The 23,649-nt window shown below is 40.0% G+C and overlaps 1 protein-coding gene across 3 annotated transcripts in view; it reads right to left on the reverse strand.

Annotated features, from left to right (window-relative positions):
* Nucleotides 1-23,649, reverse strand: part of PRKAR1B (protein kinase cAMP-dependent type I regulatory subunit beta) — a 372,623-nt gene that overhangs the window by 69,178 nt on the left and 279,796 nt on the right. For all 3 annotated transcript variants that reach the window (XM_077449057.1, XM_077449058.1, XM_077449059.1), the window contains one exon: nt 3,918-4,039. In XM_077449057.1, the coding sequence (XP_077305183.1) occupies nt 3,918-4,039 (122 nt within the window). The remainder of the gene's footprint in view (nt 1-3,917; nt 4,040-23,649) is intronic.

Genomic DNA, 23,649 nt, shown 5'->3' on the forward strand with positions numbered 1-23,649 from the left:
CTACCGCTTTAAGGACAACAAATTCACACTCTACTGTATATTGATATGATTTTTTTAAGTAAACTGATCAAGTACACATATAAATCTTAAGTCTATTCTGTATTATATCTATCACAAAATATTGATTTCTTTGGTGTTGACTCCCTAGAAGAAATACAGGCATGGGTCCATCAAGTTCATGTACAAGCTCAAAGTTCCCCACCTGGTTGGTAAAACAATTATTTATTGATAGCAAATGCTATTCAGTTTACTATTTAGATATCCATAAACCAAATAAATCAAGATAAGAGCAACAGAGATATAACACCTACCTGTACAGTACAAAAGTTTGCTAGAACAGAACTGAACAGGTCATGAAGATATTTCTCCAACATGCCTAAATGCTAATTATTTTGGCTTTCCATTCATTTCAATTATTTATTTTAATTTAAAAATTGTACAGAAGTAACATCCCGTGAACACGTCCGTTCGTGACGAAACGCGCGTAGGGAGATAGGCGTTCTGACGTCTCCGCGTTCTACGCCCAACCAGGAAGTGCGGGCGGCACACGAGTCCGGCCGGCTCGTTTTTATATGATCGTTTTTTCTTTACGCATGTGAGTGTAAATCTTTTAAACTTTACTTTATTAAACCAAGTGGTTTTACGCTATGCGAGTGTCTTTGATTTTTTATATGATCCACGATACCTTCGTTCCCGGACTGGAGGCTTCGTATTGGAGATAGAGACAGCGTGGTGTCAGCAATCTACGACACCTTCGTTTCTCGATTGGAGGCTTCATATTGGAGATGGAGATGGTGGGATGCCTGTGACGGTTCACCCAGAAACCTCTGTGCTGTTGCCTTACTGATCTCACTAACACTGGGATCTTAAGCTCTGGTAAGCGGCCCCTCTTCTCACTGGTGGAGGATTGTTTTGAAAAAAATTTTTTTTTTTGTCTTTATATACACGCATTTGTGGATATTTTTGCACCTTTATGTCAAGTTTGAAGAACCAATATTAATCTTGGGACTATATATAAATATATTTTTTTCATCACATATGAACTTTTTATGGTTTTTTGAATATTATTTTAGTTAATACTATTCGTTTAAATCTAGCACACATTATAACCCTTTTTTTTGTGTCAATCTACATTAATTATTGTGGGGGTTTTCTTTGTAATATTCACATCAATGTCATTTTAGGTCTAGTATACACTTTATTCACTTTATGACGATACGTTAGTATTCATGTATACTATTCACTAATCACATTTTTCTGTCAATTTAATATTGTTTTTACGTCTATTGGTATAGGTTGATTAGGTTTTTTGGTGTTTGATTATTTTCTAGTTTCATTGTTTTTAGCGCAGCTCATTTTGTTCACCTAATAAAAAGAAAACCAGTACTCCTAGCATGCTAATTGACAGCCAGTATAAACTGATTAATTAAAACAGTCTTGTCTATGTTAACAAAGGTTGTGTTCTTCCTCTCGGTCATCTAGGTGACCAAGAAGAGGAACATATAGTCATGTGTATAAATTGATGTGTTTCCTGGCGCTCTAATTCCAAGCTTACCTGGCTGCAAGAAGTAAATATGAAATATGTAAATGTAATATTTCATATTCACTTGATTGAAAAAATATATTACATGTGCATGTTATATTATAATGGTGAACATATAAATAAGTAAACCAAATATATCAAGCATTCCCTTAGTTTTTACTTTATAATGAGTTGTTATTCTTCAATGAAATAATGGGATAAAAAGGCGCATGCAATTCTGTGAAAATACAGAATCCAATGCTTAAGTCCACACAGAATTGATTGCTTTTTGGTAAAGACATCTAAGCTAGGAGATCCCTGCTACCCCCTCCTTAACAATGAACATATTGTAATTCCTGTGTCCGGTATTTTAATAAGAAAGTGAAGTCTACTGCCCCTGTTGTTTTTCTGTAACCTCCATTTCCTATGGAAAATTAAGCAGAAATTATATCACCAATTCTTAATGGAATGTTAAAGGTAATTTAAAGTCACAGCAGAGGGACACAGCTGGAGAAACCTTTCTTTGCTAGAATCACCATAGAATTGGCTTTGCCACTGAAAAGCAGAAGTCTTCCAAAGAATGACAGGAGTGACCTCTGATATTTCTCAAAAGCATTAATATTCAAAGTAACTTAAAGGGTTTGTTCACAAAACATGCAAATGTAAACTCATAACACTCTTCCCACACCCTTGGTCCCTGCTGGACTTATCTTCTTGGAGGATCATCCTTTAATGCTCATGCCATCTGATGTAGCATTCTGGGAATTTAAAAGACATGCTTTTTTCTGCAGTCTTTTCTCTGAGACACCAGGCTCATAGTGATTCTCATTGGTCAGCGTGAGTGATTCTCATTGGTCAGCGTGGTCACATGCTGGTGATGACTAATGTCTGTTCACCATTATGAGCATTATGATGCTACACAGCCTGCAGGCTGTTTACTATGTTTTTCAGATGCCTGGGCCCCTACACTGGTTGCATGGGCAGTATAAAACAATCAAGCAAGGAGAGAAGTGCAGCTGGGAGCATGTAGTGAGTTACTTTACCATTTAATTTTTGGGGGGAAAAAAGTGAACTAACCCTTTAACCAACAGAGGCAGTGGAGACTTTCCTTTTTTATTCTTAGTGCTTGCTCATACCAGTTTATACTTGTGCTCCATATAACACATGCACACTTGTGTGCTTGGGGTAGGGGTGCTGCAATAAATTTTTACTTTTAACTTTATAGAAGTGTCACAAAACGACACTTCATTCTACTCAATGTACCATAGTGCCCTGCAATGCATTGCGTTGAAATGTGGTGACATATGTTGCACTGTGTAAAAATAAAGACATGCTGGATTTTTTTGCAACGCATCTCTACACAACTTAATGGTTTGAAGAGAACACATATACAATTATTGTTTTCTATTTGTCCTTGCATTGAGCTTGTGTTGTTCAATGCAGATCAACTGACATGCTGTGAACATGCCCTAAATGAAATTGTATTGCTCGCATAGAGATTATTCCAGCAAATTTAAAAAGCTTTGTTTTTGCTAAGGATGGCTTCTACTAGTCAGAAGCACTAGTAGAAGCCATCTACTAGTCAGAGTAGAAGGATGGCTTCTACTAGTCAGAAGCACACAATCACGTCTTTTGGGATAGCCTTAAATGGCCTGAAAATCTCCCAAAAAGTTTATCACTCAATTTGATTGTATGTCCATCTTTAGAAAGGGAGGCTGATTTATAACAGTGGTTTAGTTACAAGTGGAATTACCATATGGACCAACACATGGCCAAATATTGCCTAAAGGGCCAAAATGGCCAATCTGTTTGAACTAGCATCAAATGTAGCCCATGGACATCTATTCAGAACATCAAGAAAAGTTCACCCTAACTCTCAACATGGGTGTCAGTTAGCCAGGGCATTAAGTCAATGCTTTCTGTAAACAGAAAGCCAGAGACGTGTAAGGACACCTGACTAACATGCTTGTTCTAAGGCTATGACTCACTAAAGCTGGGTACACATGGGCCAAATGTCGGGAGACAATGGCCAGTTAAAAAAAATGTCTGTCATTCGGCCTGTGTGTATGTTGGTCAGAGAATGCTGAACGGAGTGTTCCCCAGGGTTAAACGAAACAACGAATAGTGTTTACCCGGTTTAAGTTTGAACATTTAAAATTCAGCCATAACACTTCTCTCATTTTCATGCTGACAACCTCCCTTCACTGCAGTCTACGGCTCTATTTACTCAGGTATAGACCATATAGGTGGCCCAAACTGATCAGAGTGAAAACAAGATTAGCTGTACAATATTTTACAATAAGTATATGTAATGAATCATGTGAATTTTGATTTCAGTGGTTGTGCAATTCAGAAACAGAATGCAATCTATATAACGTGGAACACACATCCTTACCTCAGTAATGATGAAGAAGTCGTCACCAGGTTCTCCCTGAACAACAATTTTTTCTCCGTCTTCAAACTGAACAGGTTCTAAAGCATCTGCCACGGTCAGGCGCTCCCATTTGTCCAGTGATTCTAAAAAGAAAAATATAACATACTCAAAGGGAGAGTATTATATTACAAAATGTAACCTTACAAAAGAGCTGTTCTTAACGATGCAGAAGACATCCCTGCAAAGGCACAGTAATGGGATAAGACATTTGCCCATCAAGGTGCAGTAATGGGATACAACTTCTGCCACATAATCACATACAACAAGTAAGGACAAGTGTTCACTGTTTCTTTGTACTGTCATTGGAATAATAATCATATGTGTAACTCTTTATCATAACATTTTACATTTTCAACTAAAAACAAAGGTACGGTACATAAAAAAATTAAACAATGGGTGAAGATCATGCACACCAATCCATTTATGTTAAGATTTAAGAAAATTAGTGCATGACAGTAGTTTACTTAGAATGCAAAAAAAAGACAAGTTGCTTCTCTAGGCAAACCAAGGGGCTCAATTTCCATCAAATCATCTTTTTTTGTTTGCAGTAATAGCTGCCAACGTTTCCTAATCATGACATAAATATATTATCCTGGCCATATATTGCACAAAATCATTGTTTGATGTGATACTTAAAGAGCACCTATTGTTTAGGAATCTAAAATCTTGTGAGTAACACCTACTTTCCCTGCATTCTTGCTTTAGTGCATACTGTTTGCTCAAAGAGAATACTGTAGTAGTATTTTAAAGTATCACTAAAGCTCAGCTATACAGTGAATTGAGCTGAAGAATAGTAGATTTGTCAGCCACAGAAAAGCAAATATTGCTTTAACTGAAGATCCAAAAAAACTTACAGTTGTCGTGAGACTCACCAAAGCAGCCATTTCTGGTCATGACTATTTTTGTGAATGGACATTTATACAATTCTCAACGTCATTGTAACTTAAGTGACTGTCACTTTCAAGTTCTTATTCTTGCCTTTTTAATAACAGTTATCCTGCTCAGTTATTGGAAGCAATGTTTAACTGTTGTACTGGTTCAAAAATTGACAGCAAAAAATGAACACTCTTATGCCCTGTACACACGGTCGGATATTCCAACGACAAAATCCGTTGGATTTTTTCCGACGGATTTTGGCTTAAACTTGTCTTGCATACACATGGTCGCACAAAGGTGTCGGAAAATCTGATCGTTCAGAACGAGGTGATGTAAACCACGTACGACAGGACTATAAAGAGGCCTGCACACGATCGGAATTTCCGACAACACAGTCCGATCGCACATTTTCCGTCGGAAAGTCCGACTGTGTGTACAGGGCATTAGACTTATGTATAGTGATTCACCGAAATTTCCACGACCGAAACTTATCAGGCATGTCGCTTTTAGGCATTTTGCCGATAAAGAAAAAGGTGTCACTAATGGCACTGAAAACGCATGTGATTTCTGCCCCAATTTTACTGTGCTTATGGTGTGTTTTCATAGGTCACATGACTCAAAAACCAAATCAAAAATGTAACACAGGTGCGTACTTGCAGCGTTTTCAATGCATTTAAACAGGGAGGTGTGTTTTTGGTGTGGTTTTTTTTAACTGACCAAAAGTGCAGCGAGCAAGATTTTAACACCACAACGGAAGTGCAATTGACCATAGTGAGGACAGAATTTAAAAGGATGCATTTTTTCTTGAACTTTTCTTGCACTAAAGGTGCTGATAATGGCCATCAATAAATTCATATTCATTTAAATTTACGATTTTAATTAAAACATCAAATATAATACAATTATATATATATATATATATATATATATATTTTATTTATTTTTTTATGTAATTTCGGGTTTGGTTTCAGACCCAAAATTTCCATTCGGCGCACCACTACTTATTTATCAAGGAGTCTCATCAAATTTAAACTAACAATGGGAAATAGCACAAGTCATGGTTTATGAGGTTGAAAAAAGACACAGGCCAATGCAGTTCAACCTTTGTGTGTATGCGTGTGTGATTTCTATTCTCTAACAATTCCAATAGCTCTGTATATTCTACTTCCTGAGGAAGACATCCAAAACTTTGAAGTTGTTGAAACTCTCAGCTAGTATCACTTCCTGGGGAGGGAGTTCCACATTTTTACTTCTCTAACAGTAAAGAACCCTGTCCACAATCTATAGTTAAACTTCTTTTCTTCTAACCTCAAATCATGGCCACTTGTCCTTACCTCAGAGAAAACAGTTTATCAGTTACTGAATTCAACTTTGATATATTTGTACATTGTTATCATACCCCCTCTTAAGCGTCTCTTTTTCAGAGGGAATAACTAATCTACATAATTGATTCTCATAGTTGAGGTCTTCCATTCCTCTTATTAATTTTGTTGCCCTTCGCTGAACTTTTTCAAATTCAACATCTTTCCTGAAGATATATGACCAAAATTGAACTGTATATTCAAGATGAGGCTGAGTGTGTTGTAAAGGAGCAGAGTTATTGACTTATCTCAATAACAATTAGAGAACAGAGGATTAAACATGATTGGCCACTGTGGGCCAATATATACTGTATAAGACAGTTTTTTTCCAAATAATTTGATAAATAGGTCCATCTGTTTTCTCTGACATAGTACACTGCTTCACTGAAATATCTGACAGCTATATTTCATGTGAGCTTGTTCCTGGGAAATTCTAGAGGCACCAGAATAACAGTCCCTGGCACACAGTGACCCATCTTGGAACCAAACCATTTTCTCTACATGACAATCAATGAAAGTTGCCACACTTAATCCTATTAAGTAAGGAGTTTCCCTTTCAATAGTGCAGCTGTTCAAAAGGGAAAGTTTAATGGAAATTATCACCTTTAACTTGTTTTGCTAATTACAACCAATTTGACAGTATAAGGTGACTTGAGAACTAGCATAAAAAGTTCCCATAACAAAACCCCATAATACAACACAATTCAAGGGATTTGAAACCGTATATATTCTGCTTCAGGACAGTTGGCATTTGCAGTTTCCATAGTTCTCTCCAAAACATAGAGATATTCACAAAATACTGTTCTTCCAATATAAATACATTGAAGGATTTAGTCCAAGCTGGATGCTTGCCTATGTTCACCCCCTCCTCCAGTTCCACCCAATAGAAATGCAAGCCTAGCAAGCTGTGCCTGAACATCGGCTGCTGGCAGAGGCGGTGTGGAAGGGATCTTTCATTGCTCTCTGTCTCCTGTGGGTACCCCGCCCCCTGGCAGCACACACACCTGAGCTCTTCATGTGTGCTTGGGTGTTTAACAGCCTGTGTTAGACTGTGTGCGAGCACCAACGCTCCCGGCAACTATGAGCATGCGTGTTGAGGGAAGCAGGGCAACCTTTTTACAGGGCAGTGGAGCAGCCCAGGAGGCCAGCTGTCACCCTGCCCTCCAGCCCAATCTGCCCCTAGAAGACATACAAAACTTCTGAAAAAAAAATCTTGAGCGTCAATTTGCCACTCCCCTCTCAAAGTGCCGCCTGGGTCCAATGAACCCAGCGAGACCCATGGTAGAGCCGGCCCTGCCCGATCTGTATTTTGGTAAACAGTGTTCCTCTGATAGCGGGTGGGACTCACTGCAATGGTAGAGCCCATTATGATTGTGGCTGCTGCTTAATGTAACCTGAAAAATGATAAGGTCTGAGATTTTAACAACAGTTAAATCTCCCAACATGGTTTCTTGTCTGGTCCCACAGCAACATGATTAAATCACAACAGTTCAATGTTGTTAGCTTAATGATTGGTGGATTTATTCAAATAAACAAGATGTACTTGCATAAAGGAAGCGAGACTCACCTTTAAGCGTTTCATAGTAGGGTGCTGACTCATAAACTGACATACCCCACTCCAAGCACATGCTGTTAGGTTAATTGGCTCCTGTTTAAATTGGCCCTAGTATATGTATGAATGTGAGTTAGCGAATCTAGATTGTAATCTCCTTGATTGCAGGTACTCTGCGATCAAGGAATGTACAATATATACGAGGTGTGTCTAAAATGTTCAATGAATAGTATCAGAAAATAAACAAAACAGAAGATACAAACAAATGACCTCTATTGGCCTTCAAAATATTCACCATCCTTTACGACACACTTTTGACAATGTTCATAAAGCTTCTGCAAACTGTCAGGAAAGGCCTTATTAGGAGTCAATTGTAGAACCGCTGTCACACATTCTTGGATTGCCACCATATCTGCAAAACGTGTGCCTTTCATGACGCTCTTCAAGGCGACTCTTTTTGGGTTGCAGGGAAGATGGTGAACACCATTCTATCGATTGCTGCTTGGATAAGCCTGATAGTACCAGCTGCTATTTGTAGAAACTATGGATTCTAGTCACACATGGTAAAAAAATCTCCAGAGGTTTCCATCTGTTTGGTTTTCTGTTTTATCTGTCAACCTGTGTGAAACAAACAGATCTTCCACTTGCCCAAATCTTCACGGACTATGTGTCCTTGCTAATGTCCAATTCCTCTGCCATCAATCATAGAGTCTGTCACCGATCTTGTGCCAGCATTTGTCTCACCTGCGATCATGTCTGGGGTTCTGCTTGTCGATGGCTGACCTGAATGTGGCTCATCCTCAGTCGTTTCCTTTCTCTCAAGAAACCTTTTGAACGTCGTTTTCTGCTCACAGCTTTGGTCCCGTACACTTGCACCAACATTTCATGCGTCTGTCGCCGTTTTCCCAAATTTGTAGCAAAACTTGATTGCTTACTTATTGTTCAATTGTGACTCTACCTCTCACATTGACTATGTTTGCCTGCTGCAGTGGGTTTACCCTGATAGTCACGTGTACTCAATGCTAGGTGGCACTTCTTGACGAGTCTCTGGATAGCCATGTGTATGCACGTGCACCTGGCCCATGTTGCTGTTGAGATATTGGACCATTCACCAAACTTTTTAGACACACCTCATATGTGAAGCGCTGTATAAATTGACAGCACTATATATGTACCTGTTATAGATAAAATAAATAAGCCATCTGTTGAATTAGCTCAAAATAGGGCTTTCCTATGTAAATCTATGTAAGGAGGTTACCAGAAGCCCTGAAAAAGTTTTTTGGCCCCTAGAATGCTTTGGATGTATTTTAGTTCAATCCCATTATTATTACATTTGGATTATGCTATCATTCGGTATAGTGCTCCTTCTATTGGCACATGCTATTTTGTGGTAACTTGCTGGGTACCCATAGTCTGGTAGCACTGTCTGTTGTGAGCAGCCTAACCTTAGCTACCGGATGCTTTTTTATTTTCCTTAACTAGCTTATAAGAACAAAGACTACATTCCCAGCACCTCTTGGATGTCTTTTTCATCCTTGAAGCCCACAGGTGGTTCTTGATGCCTGAATGTGAGCACCTCTTATTGGTTTGAATAAACCTACCAATTATGCAAGCTTACAACCTGGACCTGTTTATGTTATTTGAGCATAAAGGGTTGAATCTCTCTCCGCCTAAAACCTACAGTCACACACAACTTTACTAGCAGCTTGACTTCTTTAGAATAAAAACAACAGTCATCTTGAAAACTGTTTGAAAGAACTGTTTGTGTTACCCATAGCAACCAATCAGGTCCCTCCTGAAGTGTACACAAGATTTGTATGTCTTCTTGGAAAAGTCAAATGACCATTCTTGTATTGACCACATTCTGTCCTATTTTATACACAAGATTTTCTCTCCTTTTTCACCGTTGTATGAGACTTACATGGAATGTTTTATTATTAAGGCCCATACACACAATCTGACTTTTTGACAACAGTCCGACGGACCTGTTTTATTGGACAATCTGACCGTGTGTATGCTCCACCGGACAATTGTTTTAGTTTCTTCAACGGACAAATGTTCACTGTGCATGCTCTCAAACTTTCCAGCAACAAATGTCTGATGGAGTATAATCCAATCGTGTGTACAAAGTTCATAGGACTAAAGTCCAAAGTACAAACACGCATGCTCAGAACCAATGCTAAAGATCAGAAAACAATAGCAGAAGTTGCCCAAAGGGTGGCAGTAAAGAGCTGAAAAACCACGTGATTTGATGAAAGTTGGCTGAAAATGTTCTGCCGTGTGTATGCATACCAAGTTCACGGCCAACGCCCCTTGGGACCAAAATCCACGGTAAAGTCCATTGGAAGTCCAATCGTGTGTATGAGGCTTTAGAATGCATTATAAAGAATTGTGAAAAGTAGACAGACTGGAGGCTAAACAGCTAAAAAGGTAAAAATACATCATTAAGAAAAATATAGTGCTTTTTGGGAACTTCCTTCCCTCTATAATAAAAAAAGGGTGTGTTTATATTTAGAGTTAAGTAGAGTCTCAAAAACCAATGAACTGGCAAAACTACTTCAACTTTTTTTTTTAATACAGGAAGTGGGCCTGTCTACCTTGATCTCTACACATAAAAACATGTAATTATATGGAAACTGGCCCCTATTTGTTGGATCAGGTCAAATATAGGTTTTAATGTAGTTACATGTTTTATTTAAGGTTCTTCAGGTACCAAGATGTAAATGCAGACATTCAGATTTGTGTGGACTGCAGTGTACAGTAATCATCTAGAATGCTTTAGCAACCCCCAAAACCCAGAACACTCTACTATGCAAAATACTTCTTCTAGATAGGTGCCACATTGCCCGACCTTAATACTAGTCCTTCAATGGGGTGGGAGGGCCCCCTAACCAATATTAAGAAGCAAACTGGAGGGGGTGAGTTCCAACCTCATAGATAAAGTCAGTATTTATTTAAAGGGTAACTCCACCTTCGTGGGGAAAATAAATAGCAAATAAAGAAAAAATAATATAGCGTGCATAATTGCAATACAAGCCATATTGTAATTTAGTGTTATTAAAAATTACTTTTCCATTTCAATCTGCAGCCTCTGTAAATTTCTATATATGCATTGCAATATGGCTACCTGGAGTTGTTCTGTACACAGAGGGTGTACTGATCACTCCCCAGAAACATAATTTCCTGTTTGCGTGATTGGCTCATCAATTTTCCCAGAAGCCTGCCTAAGATACAAGTCAGATTTCAGGCATCCCCTGCAACAAAAATGTAATTTTGTTTGTGAGATATATCCAATAGGAGCACGTCTGAAGGGATGCAGGCCCAGCAGCTTCCTCATTAGTGCCCTGCAGCTGCCACAGCTGACTGATAATTATGAAGCCACTCCCATTAGACCCACTCAGAACAGAGGCACAGACAAACACACATGGATTTCTTCAGAATAACAAAAGGTAGGAATCTGCAACAAAGTTTGTTATAATCTTTGCAATGTACATAGATCACCCAGGGGGGAATGTTTTTTTCTAAACAAAAGTGGAGTTACGCTTTAACCGCTTGCCGACCGCCTCATGCCGACTCAATCATCACAGGAATACCTGCGATCGCCTCACGGAGAGGAAGAACGGGGAGATGCTAATGTAAACAAGCATCTCCCCGTGCTGCCTAGTGACAGCGTCACTGATCTCTGTTCCCTGTGATCTGGAGCAGAGATTAGTGACGTGTGACACGTAGCTACGCTCCCCACAGTTAGAAACACTCCCCAGGGCATACACTGTCCCCTAGTGGTTAACCCCTTCACTGCCAGTGTCATTTACACAGGAATCAGTGCATTTGTATAGCACTGATTGCTGTATAAATGACAATGGTCCCAAAAATGTGTCAAAAATTTCCGATGTGTCTGCCATAATGTCGCAGTCACGATAAAAATTGCTGATCACCGCCATTACTAGTTAAAAAATAATTAATTAATAAAATGATTTAAAAAAAACATAAAACTATCCCCTATTTTGTAAACGCTATAACTTTTGCGCAAACTGATCAACACTTATTGCGATTTTTTTTTACCAAAAATATGTAGAAGAATACATATCGGCCTAAACTGAGGGAAAAAATTTTTTTTTATATTTTTGAGGATATTTATTATAGCAAAAAGTGAAACATAATATGTTTTTTTCAAAATTGTCGCTCTTTTTTTGTTTATAGCGCAAAAAAAGCAGGGTGATCAAATACCACCAAAAGAAAGCTCTATTTGTGGGAAGAAAGGTTGTCCATTTTGTTTGGGAGCCATGTCCCACGACCGCACAATTGTCAGTTAAAGTGACGCAGTGCTGAATCGCAAAAAGTACTCTGGTAAGGAAGGGGGTACATTTTTCCGGGGCTGAAGTGTTTAACAGCGAGTTATAAATATCAGAGGTCCTTTAGTCTACTTATGATTTGTGTAGGTCCTATGGGTGTTAATGTGTTAGCCCTTGTACACACGGTCGGACATTCTGACAACCAAATCCGTTAGATTTTGGCCGATGGATTTTGTCCAAAACTGTTGCATACACACGGTCGGACAAAGTTGTCGGAAAATCCGATTGTACATAACGTGATGACGTTATTTCGTTACGACAGGACTACGTTCAGGCTAGTAGCCAATAGCTTTGGTCTAGGAATTTGATCTGAGCATGCGTGGCACTTTGTCCGTCGGAGTAGGCTACACATGATCGGAGTATGTCCGATCGGAGCATTTTGTCAGAAAATTTTACGGACAAGTTGGAAAACTTGGGTCCCTCGGATACTCCGACGGAAACAGTCCGATGGAGACCACACACAGTCGGATTATCCGACAAAACGGTCCGACACATTCCGTCTGAATCTCCGACCGTGCGTACAAGGGCTTACAGATCAGAACAGATTTATTTTAAGTTTAAGCAAAAAGTGAAGTAACTAATTAAAAATCTTCTTCTAAAATTCTCATAATCTGTCCTTCAGAATGTTGATCTAGGATTGTCCATCAGAGAATACACCATTCAGACCTGAGCATTTTATAGCTCGAAGCTCAAAAACTCCCAACATATGAAATCCCATGTAAATAAATGGTGGCTGTTAACATATGAGTTCTTAGGCGCCTGTAGCTCGACACCTGAAGCTTCAAAAGATAAAAGTGCTTCTTTTGAGAGAGATTTGGGCACTTTTAGCCACATAGACTTCAATATGAACACTTGTAAACACTCAAATGAAATGTCTGAGCATTTTTTCAGGCATATTTCAGGCCCCTAATGCTTTCATTCATACCCTAAAATAAAAATGCCTGGAGCTTGATTACACATATAAAACGCTTGAAATAGGCTTCTATAACGCTCATATAGGCACGCAAAAACACACAAATAAAAACGACTAAAAAAGCCTAAAAAAAAATCGCTTTCTCAAATTTGAATGCAGCCTTAGGCTGTCTATTGTGCCCAAATAACAATGTGTGTCAAAAACAGTAATGCCTTGTCCTTAAAGCATGTTGGTTCACAGTATACACAGATGTATCCATGTTTAAACATACAAGATTAATGGGTAAGGGAAATGGGAGTTTCTCGGTGGTTATGATGTATAATCTGCAAGAAATTAAATGCAGACATTGTGTACAGTAGTTAAAAAAAAAAAGATTTTAAAGGCACAAAAAAAACCCCCTCAATAGTAAAGTGAGGTAATCGATTTGGCTATTCTGACTGGATCACAAGACTGGCTGAACACAATTACGAATACTTTGGCAGTTTATATGTATTTCAAATGTGTAAGTTGTGGGTTTACTTTAAGTTCAAATAAGTTGTGGTTTAAAGCTGAATTCCAGGTATGGCATTTTTATTTTTTTGGAGTAGTAAAAGTTTATTGAATGTTTTCCATACAAAGCAAAGTATGTAAACAGTACAGACAGTGAGGTTGGTTACAGTCGATAGTCAATCAAAAGAATACATGTTCATCAGAACAGAACTTGTATTGTAAATATGTAGGGGTATATGGGGATGTTGGGTGGGGGTACCCGTACATACCATTCTGGCACAATTCCTTATAATTACAATTTGAAAAAAACATTTCCCACGAATCTCCCAAAAGTAAGGGGGTTCATGGAAGATGTAGATTTTAAAGTGCCCAAATAATGTTGAAACAAACAAACAGATTCATCTAGAAACAAAGTGTTTCATTTAAAAAGATTTTGTTTAAAACAATAAAGGTACAGAAGCTCTAAAAAGCATAAAAAGAATATCATCTTAGGCATATTCACATACAATACATACATTTCATTTGGTGACTCTTGATCCAGATGCCTCCTGGGATTCACCAAAGGAAATGTATGTACTGTATGTGAATATGCATAAGATGATATGCTTTTTTGTAATTTCTTTATTTTCCAAAATGTTGCAGTTGTATAAATAAAAAACATTGTTTTTAGGTGAATCTGTTTGCTTGAACAATTTTCATTATTTGGGCACATTAAAATCTCCATCTTCCACGAACCCCCTTACTTTTAGGAGATTTGTGGGAAATTTTTTTTAAAAATATGTATGGGTATATGTTCAGGCGTACTGCAAGTAAATAGTTCCAGTGGGAATCCAATTAGGTAGGGGTGTAGTGTACTCGAAGTAGGTATAGATAGGCAGGGTTGAAGTAAAAGAGGAGCAGGGAGGAAGAGGAGTTGGGCAGGGCAGCCATCAGAAATTGTGGGGCTCCTTACACAGCTTTAGGCCCGGGCGCTCCTGGGCCTGACCACCAAAATTCCCCAGAGCCTGCCCACTGGCTATCCCACCGAATCCACCCACTAGCAATCCCACCAAGTCCTTCAGTGCCTCAGCCTTCAGTACACTTCTATGTGTACATACAGACGTGTACACATGTACACACATACACACAGACATACACAATGTACATACAGACATGTACAAACACAGACACACATTCAGACACACATGAACATGTACACACAGGGACACAGACATGTAAATGTACACATAGACATGTACAGACATACATGTACACACATACATACACATACACACAGACATGTACACAAACATGCACACACACACATGTACACACAGATGTGTAAACACACACAGACCTGTACATAAACACACACAGACATGTACACACACACCCATGCACATGTACGCACAGACATACACACACACACACACACACACACACACACACACACACAATGAACACACAGACATGTACACACAGACACACATGCACATGTACACACAGGCACACATGTACATAGCCACCAACCCCCTTGTACAACACATGCAGGAAGTTGCCAGAGGTGGTAGCAAAAAGCCAGACGTGAGCTCAATGACACAGAGCAGCAGCAGCTGCCGACTCACACGCATACAGAAGCAGCCACGGAGCTCCTCTGCACACGCCCCTGCTTGCTCCCATCCCCGCCAGGTGGCCGGGCCCATCGAGACTCTCTGGCCCCTTACAAGTGTATGGGCTGTGCCCCCATGATGGCAGCCCTGGAGTTGGGGACCACTGAGAGGGGGAACTGTGACCTCTATGGCACAGATGGAGTATTAATTAAGTCATAAATGATTTCTGAAGTGGTCACTGCTCGCATAATGGATCCAAATACTCCACGTGGGGATGTACTGATCACATTAATCATGAAGAAGAGATGTCAGTTCCTCCATGCATTGTAAGTGGGTAAGTTCAGTAGCCCATTCCTTAAAGTTGAAGTAAAGTCTTATTTTTTACTTGTACCTACAGGCAAGCCTATCATAAGGCTTACCTGTGGGTACTATGAATATCTCCTAAACTTGCACAGTTTAGGAGATATTTAGAGTGCATGCAGCCAATTACGTCATTGACGCATGTGCTCTGAAGGTGTGGCTTACCACGCCGGACCTTCAGAGCCTGTGCCTTAGAACGGCAGATCCAGCCACTCACAGTCTGTGAACCTAAACACCTGGGAAGATGTCAGCTATCTCAGCGTTGTGCAGGCGCCACTGGTGAGCTTCGTTCTAAGGTAAGTATTTCATAATGAGCTAATATCCGATGCAGCAGCCTAGCAGGAGCACCAGCCTAGTGCATTACCTTTGCGACACTTTAATATTGCAAGAAGTTAAAAACATACTCACAAAAGAGTGATCAAATTAATCAAATTGTATAAAATCCACCATTCGTTCCATCCAGCAAGATCAACTTGTGGGATGTAGAGTCCAAAGAACTGACACGCTTCGAGTGGCGTCACCTCTTCTTCAGAGCTGAAGAAGAGGGGATACCCCTCGAAACGCACCAGTTTTTTTTCCCCACAACTGTTACTAACCAGTAAATCTTGCTGGATGGAACGAATGGTGGATTTTATACAAGTTGCTTGATTTTATCACTCTTTTGTGAGTATCTTTTTTAACCACTTAAGGACCAACCCTCTTTTTGAGATTTGGTGTTTACAAGTTAAAAGCAGTTTTTTTCTGCTAGAAACATTATATACATTTTTTTTCTAACACTCTAGAGAATAAAATGGCGGTTGTTGCAATACTTTTTGTCACACCGTATTTGTGCAACGATCTTACAAAAAAATACACTTTTTTTAATTAAAAAATAAGACAACAGTAGTTAGCCCATTTTTTTTATATTGTAAAAGATAATGTTACGCCGAGTAAATTAATACACAACATGCCACATTTCATAATTGCAGCCGGTTGTGGAATGTCGACAAACTTTTACCCTTAAAAACCTCCATGGGCGACGTTTAAAAAATTCTACAGGTTGCATGATTTGAGTTACAGAGAAGGTCTAGGACTAAAATTATTGCTCTCGCTCTAACAATCGCGGCGAGGCGTCACATTCTTGATTTTTACAGTTTTCATATGCGGGCGCTGCTCATGTATGCGTTCGCTTCTGCACACAAGCTCGGTGGGATGGGGTGCATTTAACCTCCCTGGCGGTATGATTATTTCAGATTTTTGGTGCTGAAAGCGGTACAATTATTTTGCATGGAAATTTGGCGTTTTATATTGTAGGCCTGTAATTCTTAGGAATAACTCACTTAAATCTGTCCAAACCAGAGTCTAGCAGACATCCCGGGTATGATAACGTTTGAAAAATGAAATCATAAATCATAATATAATAACTATAAATAATTACACCAAATAATATAATAATAATAATAATAATAATAAATTATTCAATAATGTAATCAAATCAAAAACACTGAAATTTGCTCAGTTTCAGTGTTTAATGATGGATCTCCCCACTAATCACTTTCGCTCAATTCTGCGAGTGATTCTAATTTATTATCACTGTTTTCTAGCTGATCTAAAACCACTTTTGATGTAAAGGGATGGTTTTGGTTGCTATGGACAATCTCTAGTTTCCAGGCAGAAAGAACAGTTTTTATAATATAAAACTGCATGCAGGGCACTGGACAAACCACAAGGGACAAAAGGGAGGTGAAATAATTACATATAGTAATGTAATCTGTAAGATTACAGTGTACTGTATGTATAGTGTGTGTTTCACTTTTTGAATTTGGCGCCATTCTCCCTTGTAATAGAAAAAAAGTATGACAGGACCTCTTAAATATGAGATCTGGGGTCAAAAAGACCTCAGATCTCACATTTACACAAAAATGCAATAAAAAAATAAATAAAATGTCATTTGAAAAAAAAATCTCTTTAAGAGCTATGGGCGTAAGTAAAGTTTTGACATCGCTTCCGCCCGGCAGTGGTTTGGAGATGGATGGGAGCCATCTTCCCTTGCCTCATCTCCATTCCACAGACGTGACAGGACACGATCGTATCCACCGCTACCAACGGCTCCAGTAAGCGAGGGCACCGAAGCCTAGCGGGAGGTGGGAGCCCCTCTCCCGCCGCCAATAAAAGTGATCTCGCAGTGAATTTGCAGAGACCACTTTTATCTGAAAGCGGACCGCCTGCTGAAGAAGAGGATACCGGGGTTATGGCAGCTAACCCATAATTAGTGAGCGACCTCCTTTGTACAAAATGAAGCAGGGCAGACGCTTGGCACAGCACCTAGAAATAGTGCTCACTAGAGCTATTTCCAGCTTCCACAGGTATGGTATATACATACCTGGACCAATACCAAACTAGAGCAGAGTTCCATACCTGGAATTAATCTTTTATTATTAATATTATTTATTATACAGGATTTATATAGCGCCAACAGTTTACGCAGGGCTTTATAACTTGAAGGTCGACAGTACAAATACAATACATTTTAATATAGTAAGAATCAGAGGGCCCTGCTTCTTAGAGCTTACAATCTAAGAGGGAGGGTCAAGAGATGTGAGAGGTAATAACTGTGGAGAATGTGCTGATGGAGAAGATGAATGTACAGTTGTTAGGTGGGGACCAGATCGGTTTCTCTGAAGAGATGAGTTTTCAGGGATCGTCTGAAAGTGGATAAAGTAGGAGAAAATCGGACAGATTGGGGCAGAGCATTCCAGAGGTTGGAAGGGGCTCTGGAGAAGTCCTGAAGGCGAGCATGGGATGAGGTGACCAGGGAGTTTGAGAGCAGGAGGTCTTGGAAGGAGCAAAGAGAATGATTAGGTTGGTATTTTGAGACTAGGTTAGTGATGTAGCTGGGGGCCAGGTTGTGGATGGCTTTGTAAGTTATAGTTAGTATCTTGAATTGAATTCGTTGGCTAAGTGGCAGCCAATGGAGGGCTTGGCAGAGGGGTCTAGCAGACGCTGAATGGTTTGTGATGTGGATGAGCCTGGCAGCAGCGTTGATGATGGACTGAAGTGGGGTTGCCTATTTAGAGGTAAGCCAATGAGGAGGGAGTTGCAGTAGTCAAGGAGGTTGATGATTAGAAGCTTTGTGGTGACATTGGATAGGAAGGGGAATATCTTGGAGATATTGCGGAGGTTGAGTCAGAAAATGTTGGATAGCGATAGGATGTGAGGCTGAAAGGTTAGTTCAGAGTCCAGGATTACACCTAGGACCTTTGCGTGGGGGGGCAAGTTGATAGTTGAGCTGTTGATATTGACAAGAGAAATCAGGGGAAGTGGCACCTGGGGGAGGAAATATCACGAGCTCAGTTTTGGATAGGTTGAGTTTGGGGAAATGATGTGACAGCCAGGCTGATATGTCTGCTAGTAAGTTGGGGATGCATGAGCAGACAGATGGAGAGAGCTGGGGAGTGGAGAGATAGATTTCGGTGTCATCAGCGTAGAGATTATATTGAAAGCCATGGGAGGCAATCAACTGACCCAGGGAGGTGGTGTAGATTGAGAAAAGGGGAGGTCCAAGAACACAAACTTGGGGACCCCAACGGAGAAAGGAAGAGGAGTGGAGGAAGTAGAGTTGTAAGTAACACTGAAAGAGCGGTGGGATAGGTAGGATGAGAACCAGTGAAGAGTACAGTCACAGAGACCAAAGAGTGGAGTTTATTGAGGAGGAGAGGGTGATCCACTGTGTCAAAGGCAGCAGAGAGATCCAGGAGAAGTAGTAAAGAATAGTGTCTGCTGGTTTCAGCTGTTACTAGGTAATTTTAGAGTTTAAGGAGAGCAGTTTCCGTGGAGTGTTGAGGGCAAAATCTGGACTGAAGGGGATCAAGACATTTTTTCATGGTCAGATGGTCGCTCAATCTTTAGGTTTAAGTTGAAATAAGAACTACCTCACCAGGACTAAGAATCCCAAAATTTGGTTGGTTGCTCTGGAGCAATACAGCTCCTATTTCAGACACTTTGAAAAATGAGGCCTGAATAAGCTGAGAGCTGTAATGCAACAGCTGCCTAGGTCTGATGGGCCACCATTTTTAAAATTTTACATATACTTTCCAGAAATAGTTCATTAAACAGGGTTCAATGGCTTTAAGTGCCACTACACCTAGAAAATAAAATGGGACACATGCCATGCGTTTCTAACATTAGCTGATGGTTCCCTAAATAATGTACTATGCTGAATGGCCATAATCAAATGAAAGGTGTAGGCTACACTACTCTGAACAGAATACAGGCTGTAGCACCTGTCCATAATGGGGCTGAAATGCAAGCACTGAGTGCATACAACACTTTCATACATGAACCCAGAACACAGTATTGATATTCATTGACGATTGTTTTTGGGTTCTTAGAAAGCTGTTTAGGCAAGTAGAAGAATAATTCCTCCTTAAATACTTTCAGTATTTGGACATAATAATGATTTATTAACCATTAGTCACAACATGAAAGGCGTAGTGACTCCTTGTTGAAACCATTTTGAGTTCAAGAATTTATGGCTTTGAGTAATCATCTGACAATATTTGGAGACGACTGTTTGCTTCTTATGGAGCAGATGCATTGACGTTTTGTTAAAACAGCAATGGCTGTTTGCTCTGAATTATTTTTTCAAGGCATTCACCCAATAACGTAATCAGTACTGCAAATCCTTCATGCAGTGCATTAATAAATGTGCCGCAATGGCTAGGGTTGGCACACTGATCAGACGTTTGCCGAATGAAGACTGTTTGGCAGGGGAAGAGCCTAGCTGTTTTTCTACACACCATAATGGTGCATTCATGTTGGGTGTAATGTGAGAAAGCAAAACAATAAATGGGCAAAAACTCCAGGAAGGGGTATTAAGGACATGTGTATATGGCCTTTTGCATGTGCAAATGCCTGCTAGAGTTAAATACCCAGAGCTATCCCACACACAGGGAGCTGGAGCCAGCCATAGAAGTGAATGGCTGTACGCACTTGTGCTGTTGTAAATGCTGATGTTCTTTTGCATTGGTGTTTATCCATACATAGGATTCCCCAAAAGCAAAACTTCCATTATTAGGAGAAACATCACAAACATATGTGTGGGTAAATGCTACTGCAAAAGAGCATTATTGTTTACATGAGTATGATCTGTGCAGTCATTCACTATTTTATGCACCACCTGCAGCTCTCAGACATGGTAAAACATTGGGAATTTTAATTTAATTTTAAGCTATAGGGCATTTGTGCCTGCAAATATCTGCATAAGCCATAAAGCTGAAAGTGATTTTAAAACCTTTTGTAAGCACTTTAAACAGCTGGTGTATGCAGCTTCTATATCTTGTATTCCTTGTCTATGTTCCCTTTTAAGCTGGTGCCCTGCTCGCTGCCCCAGGATGCCTGTTTTGGTGTGGCTCCTTTCTTTTGCAGCATCATATGGAGCCATTCTCACTTGCAAGGGCTAGAGCTGTTTTTCCCTAAACTGCGTGCATCAATAGAAACATACAGCCCCAAAGTCTGTGATGGTAAGGCTCTTCTCTCCTCTCCCATCCCTTCTTCACGCTAAAAGACTGACTCAAGACTTGCACTGACAGGAAGTTCAGGGAAGCAACAATGAAAGGGCAGGAGCCAGCAGCATTAAACAGCATTGAAAGTTAATTGCACATGCTGGGGTAAGCATTTTAACAATTGTTTACTAGGGAATGTTTACTTTATTGTGACCAATGTCTTAAAGTGTCACTAAACGCACATCATAGAAAATATCAATAAATGGTGTATCACATGCTGTTCATACTCATTCACTATGAGATTAATTTTCTGTATTCTGCAAAAAAATTGTCTGATCCTGCTGCTCTCTATCTACACCTTTTTTTGCAGCTGTGTTCTGTGCTGTGTTTCTATGCTGAGCAGTTCCTCCCTATCACATATGAGCAGCCCTGTGACTATATAGCGTCACACATGTGGGTGTATACACAGTGGTAAATGACAGCCCACTCCTTCCCTCCTCCTCCATTCCCACTAATCAGCTTAAGGCCGCGTACACACGGGCGGACTGTTCGCCCAACTTTGTCCGCTGAACAGTGTTTGGGCGGACAGTCCGCTCGTGTGTGGGCTTTCAGCGGACAGTTTCAGCGGACAGTTGGACGGACAAGGTTTTTCGGAAATTCCGAAAAACTGTCCGCTGAAACCTTGTTTGAGCGAACAGTCCGCCCGTGTGTAGGCTTGTTCGTCAAACAAAGTTGCGCGCATGCTCAGAAAGGATTTTCACGCCGAAAGCTATAATGCAGTGTATAGGACGTCGTATTTTTCGTCCCGTCGTACGTGCCGTTCACGTCATCGCGCACGGTTTCAGCAAACTGTTCGTCTGTCGTGTGTGGCCATGTCCGTCCATGCTAAGTTTGAGCGGACTGTTTGCCGAAACTGTTGGACGGACAAAGTTGGGCGAACAGTCCGCGCGTGTGTACGCGGCCTAACACAGTGGGGGTGGGATATTACATATAGATTAATGGTGGCTTCACCTCCCTTTTATTCTAAGACACAGGCTGTTGTTTCCACAAAATAATAAAGATTGATTTGAATATAGAATGAATGATTTTAAATATATATTTGTATGCCAATTTAAACCAGTTTATTGTTAATATTTATTTAATTTTATTCTGTAATCTAAAGGCTTTTTTTTAACATATGACCAGCATCAGAGGGCTAGAAGCTCCTCCTGCTTATGTTTCCCTGCAGACAGGCTGGGAGAGATCTGGGTCATGTGACAGCTGTATATCACATAGGAAAATGGTACTTAGATTTTTTATTTTTTTTTACTAAAATAATTACAGTGCCATCATTCGTATACAGAAATAGAAAGGACAATATACATTAAACTGTTGTTAGTATCACTTTAAGGTAAAAATGCTGAGGGTTTAATACTACCATAAATTTAATCTGCTTATATTTTTACAAGTCGCCGATGCAGATTCTTGCTCATTTCCTGTCTGGTAACTGTTGACACAATGACAGTAAACACACATAAAAAACTTGCATAGCCATCGGTTCAGTTAATCTGGGAAAATAAATGTTCTTTAGGTTATGCTTTCTTCTGATCAAATGTTCTTTTATTATGGGCAGTAGTAAAATAGGCATTATGGCCACTAGCTAGAGCTAAGGATTTTTAGAAATATGTACACCTTTATAAGAACAGATACAACATAACAACTCAAGGGAACGCTAGAGGGAATTAGCAAATGATTGTAACTAACAATGTATGTATTGCTTATGCGCTACAGCTTCATTGGTCATAATGCCACTCCTTTTGTAGCCATACTATTGCTTGTAATAAAAAAAAAACATTCAAAAGAGAAAATATTTGTTCTGCCCAATTTCCATATACTGAAAGTACATGCTGATCCACAGGACAAATACCTATTATAGACTCCTAGATGGCAATTTCCACAATAAAATCCTGATGGTGTTCAATCACTCACAAAATCGAGAAAAAAATTGTGGCTAAACATCCATTTTAAGTTTACCATACCAAAAAATGTATAGAAAAATGCTTCTTATGCCACGTACACACGACCGGACTTTTCGAGGGACGAGGTCCAACAGTCTTTCCGACTGACTTTCGGCGGAGTTCTGACGGACTTTCGGAATGAACGGACTTGGCCACACACAATCACACCAAAGTCCGACGGATTCTAACGTGATGACGTACGACCGGACTAGAATAAGGAAGTTCATAGCCAGTAGCCAATAGCTGCCCTAGCGTCGGTTTTTGTCCGTCGCACCAGCATACACACGAACGGATTTCTCGGTCCAGCGGAGTTCCGGTGGGAAAATTTAAAACATGTTCTATTTCTAAAGTCCGCCGGATTTTTGGCAAGCAAAGGTCCGATGGAGCCCACACGCGATCGAATTGTCCGACGGACTCGTTCCGTCGGACCTTTGCTGTCAAAAAGTCCAGTCGTGTGTACGCGGCATAACTTTTCAAATGTGACATATAAGTTATGCAAATTTAAATTAGTTCTAAAGCCGCAGTTTTTTTTACCCTAATGCATTCTATGCATTAAGATAAAAAAAAACTTCTGTGCCACAGGGTCGTGCCCTCCCCCCAACCCCTACTTATACTTACCTGAGCCCCATCTGGACCAGTCATGTGCACGAGAGCAATGGTTCTCTCAGCTCTCTCCCTCTTCACTGGGCGGATGGATAGCAGCAGGACCCATTGGCTCCCA

Source organism: Lithobates pipiens, unplaced genomic scaffold (genome assembly GCF_037356315.1).
Source record: "Lithobates pipiens isolate NorthernLeopardFrog02 unplaced genomic scaffold, aLitPip1_a1.2 Scaffold_22, whole genome shotgun sequence".
Classification (NCBI taxonomy): domain Eukaryota; kingdom Metazoa; phylum Chordata; class Amphibia; order Anura; family Ranidae; genus Lithobates; species Lithobates pipiens.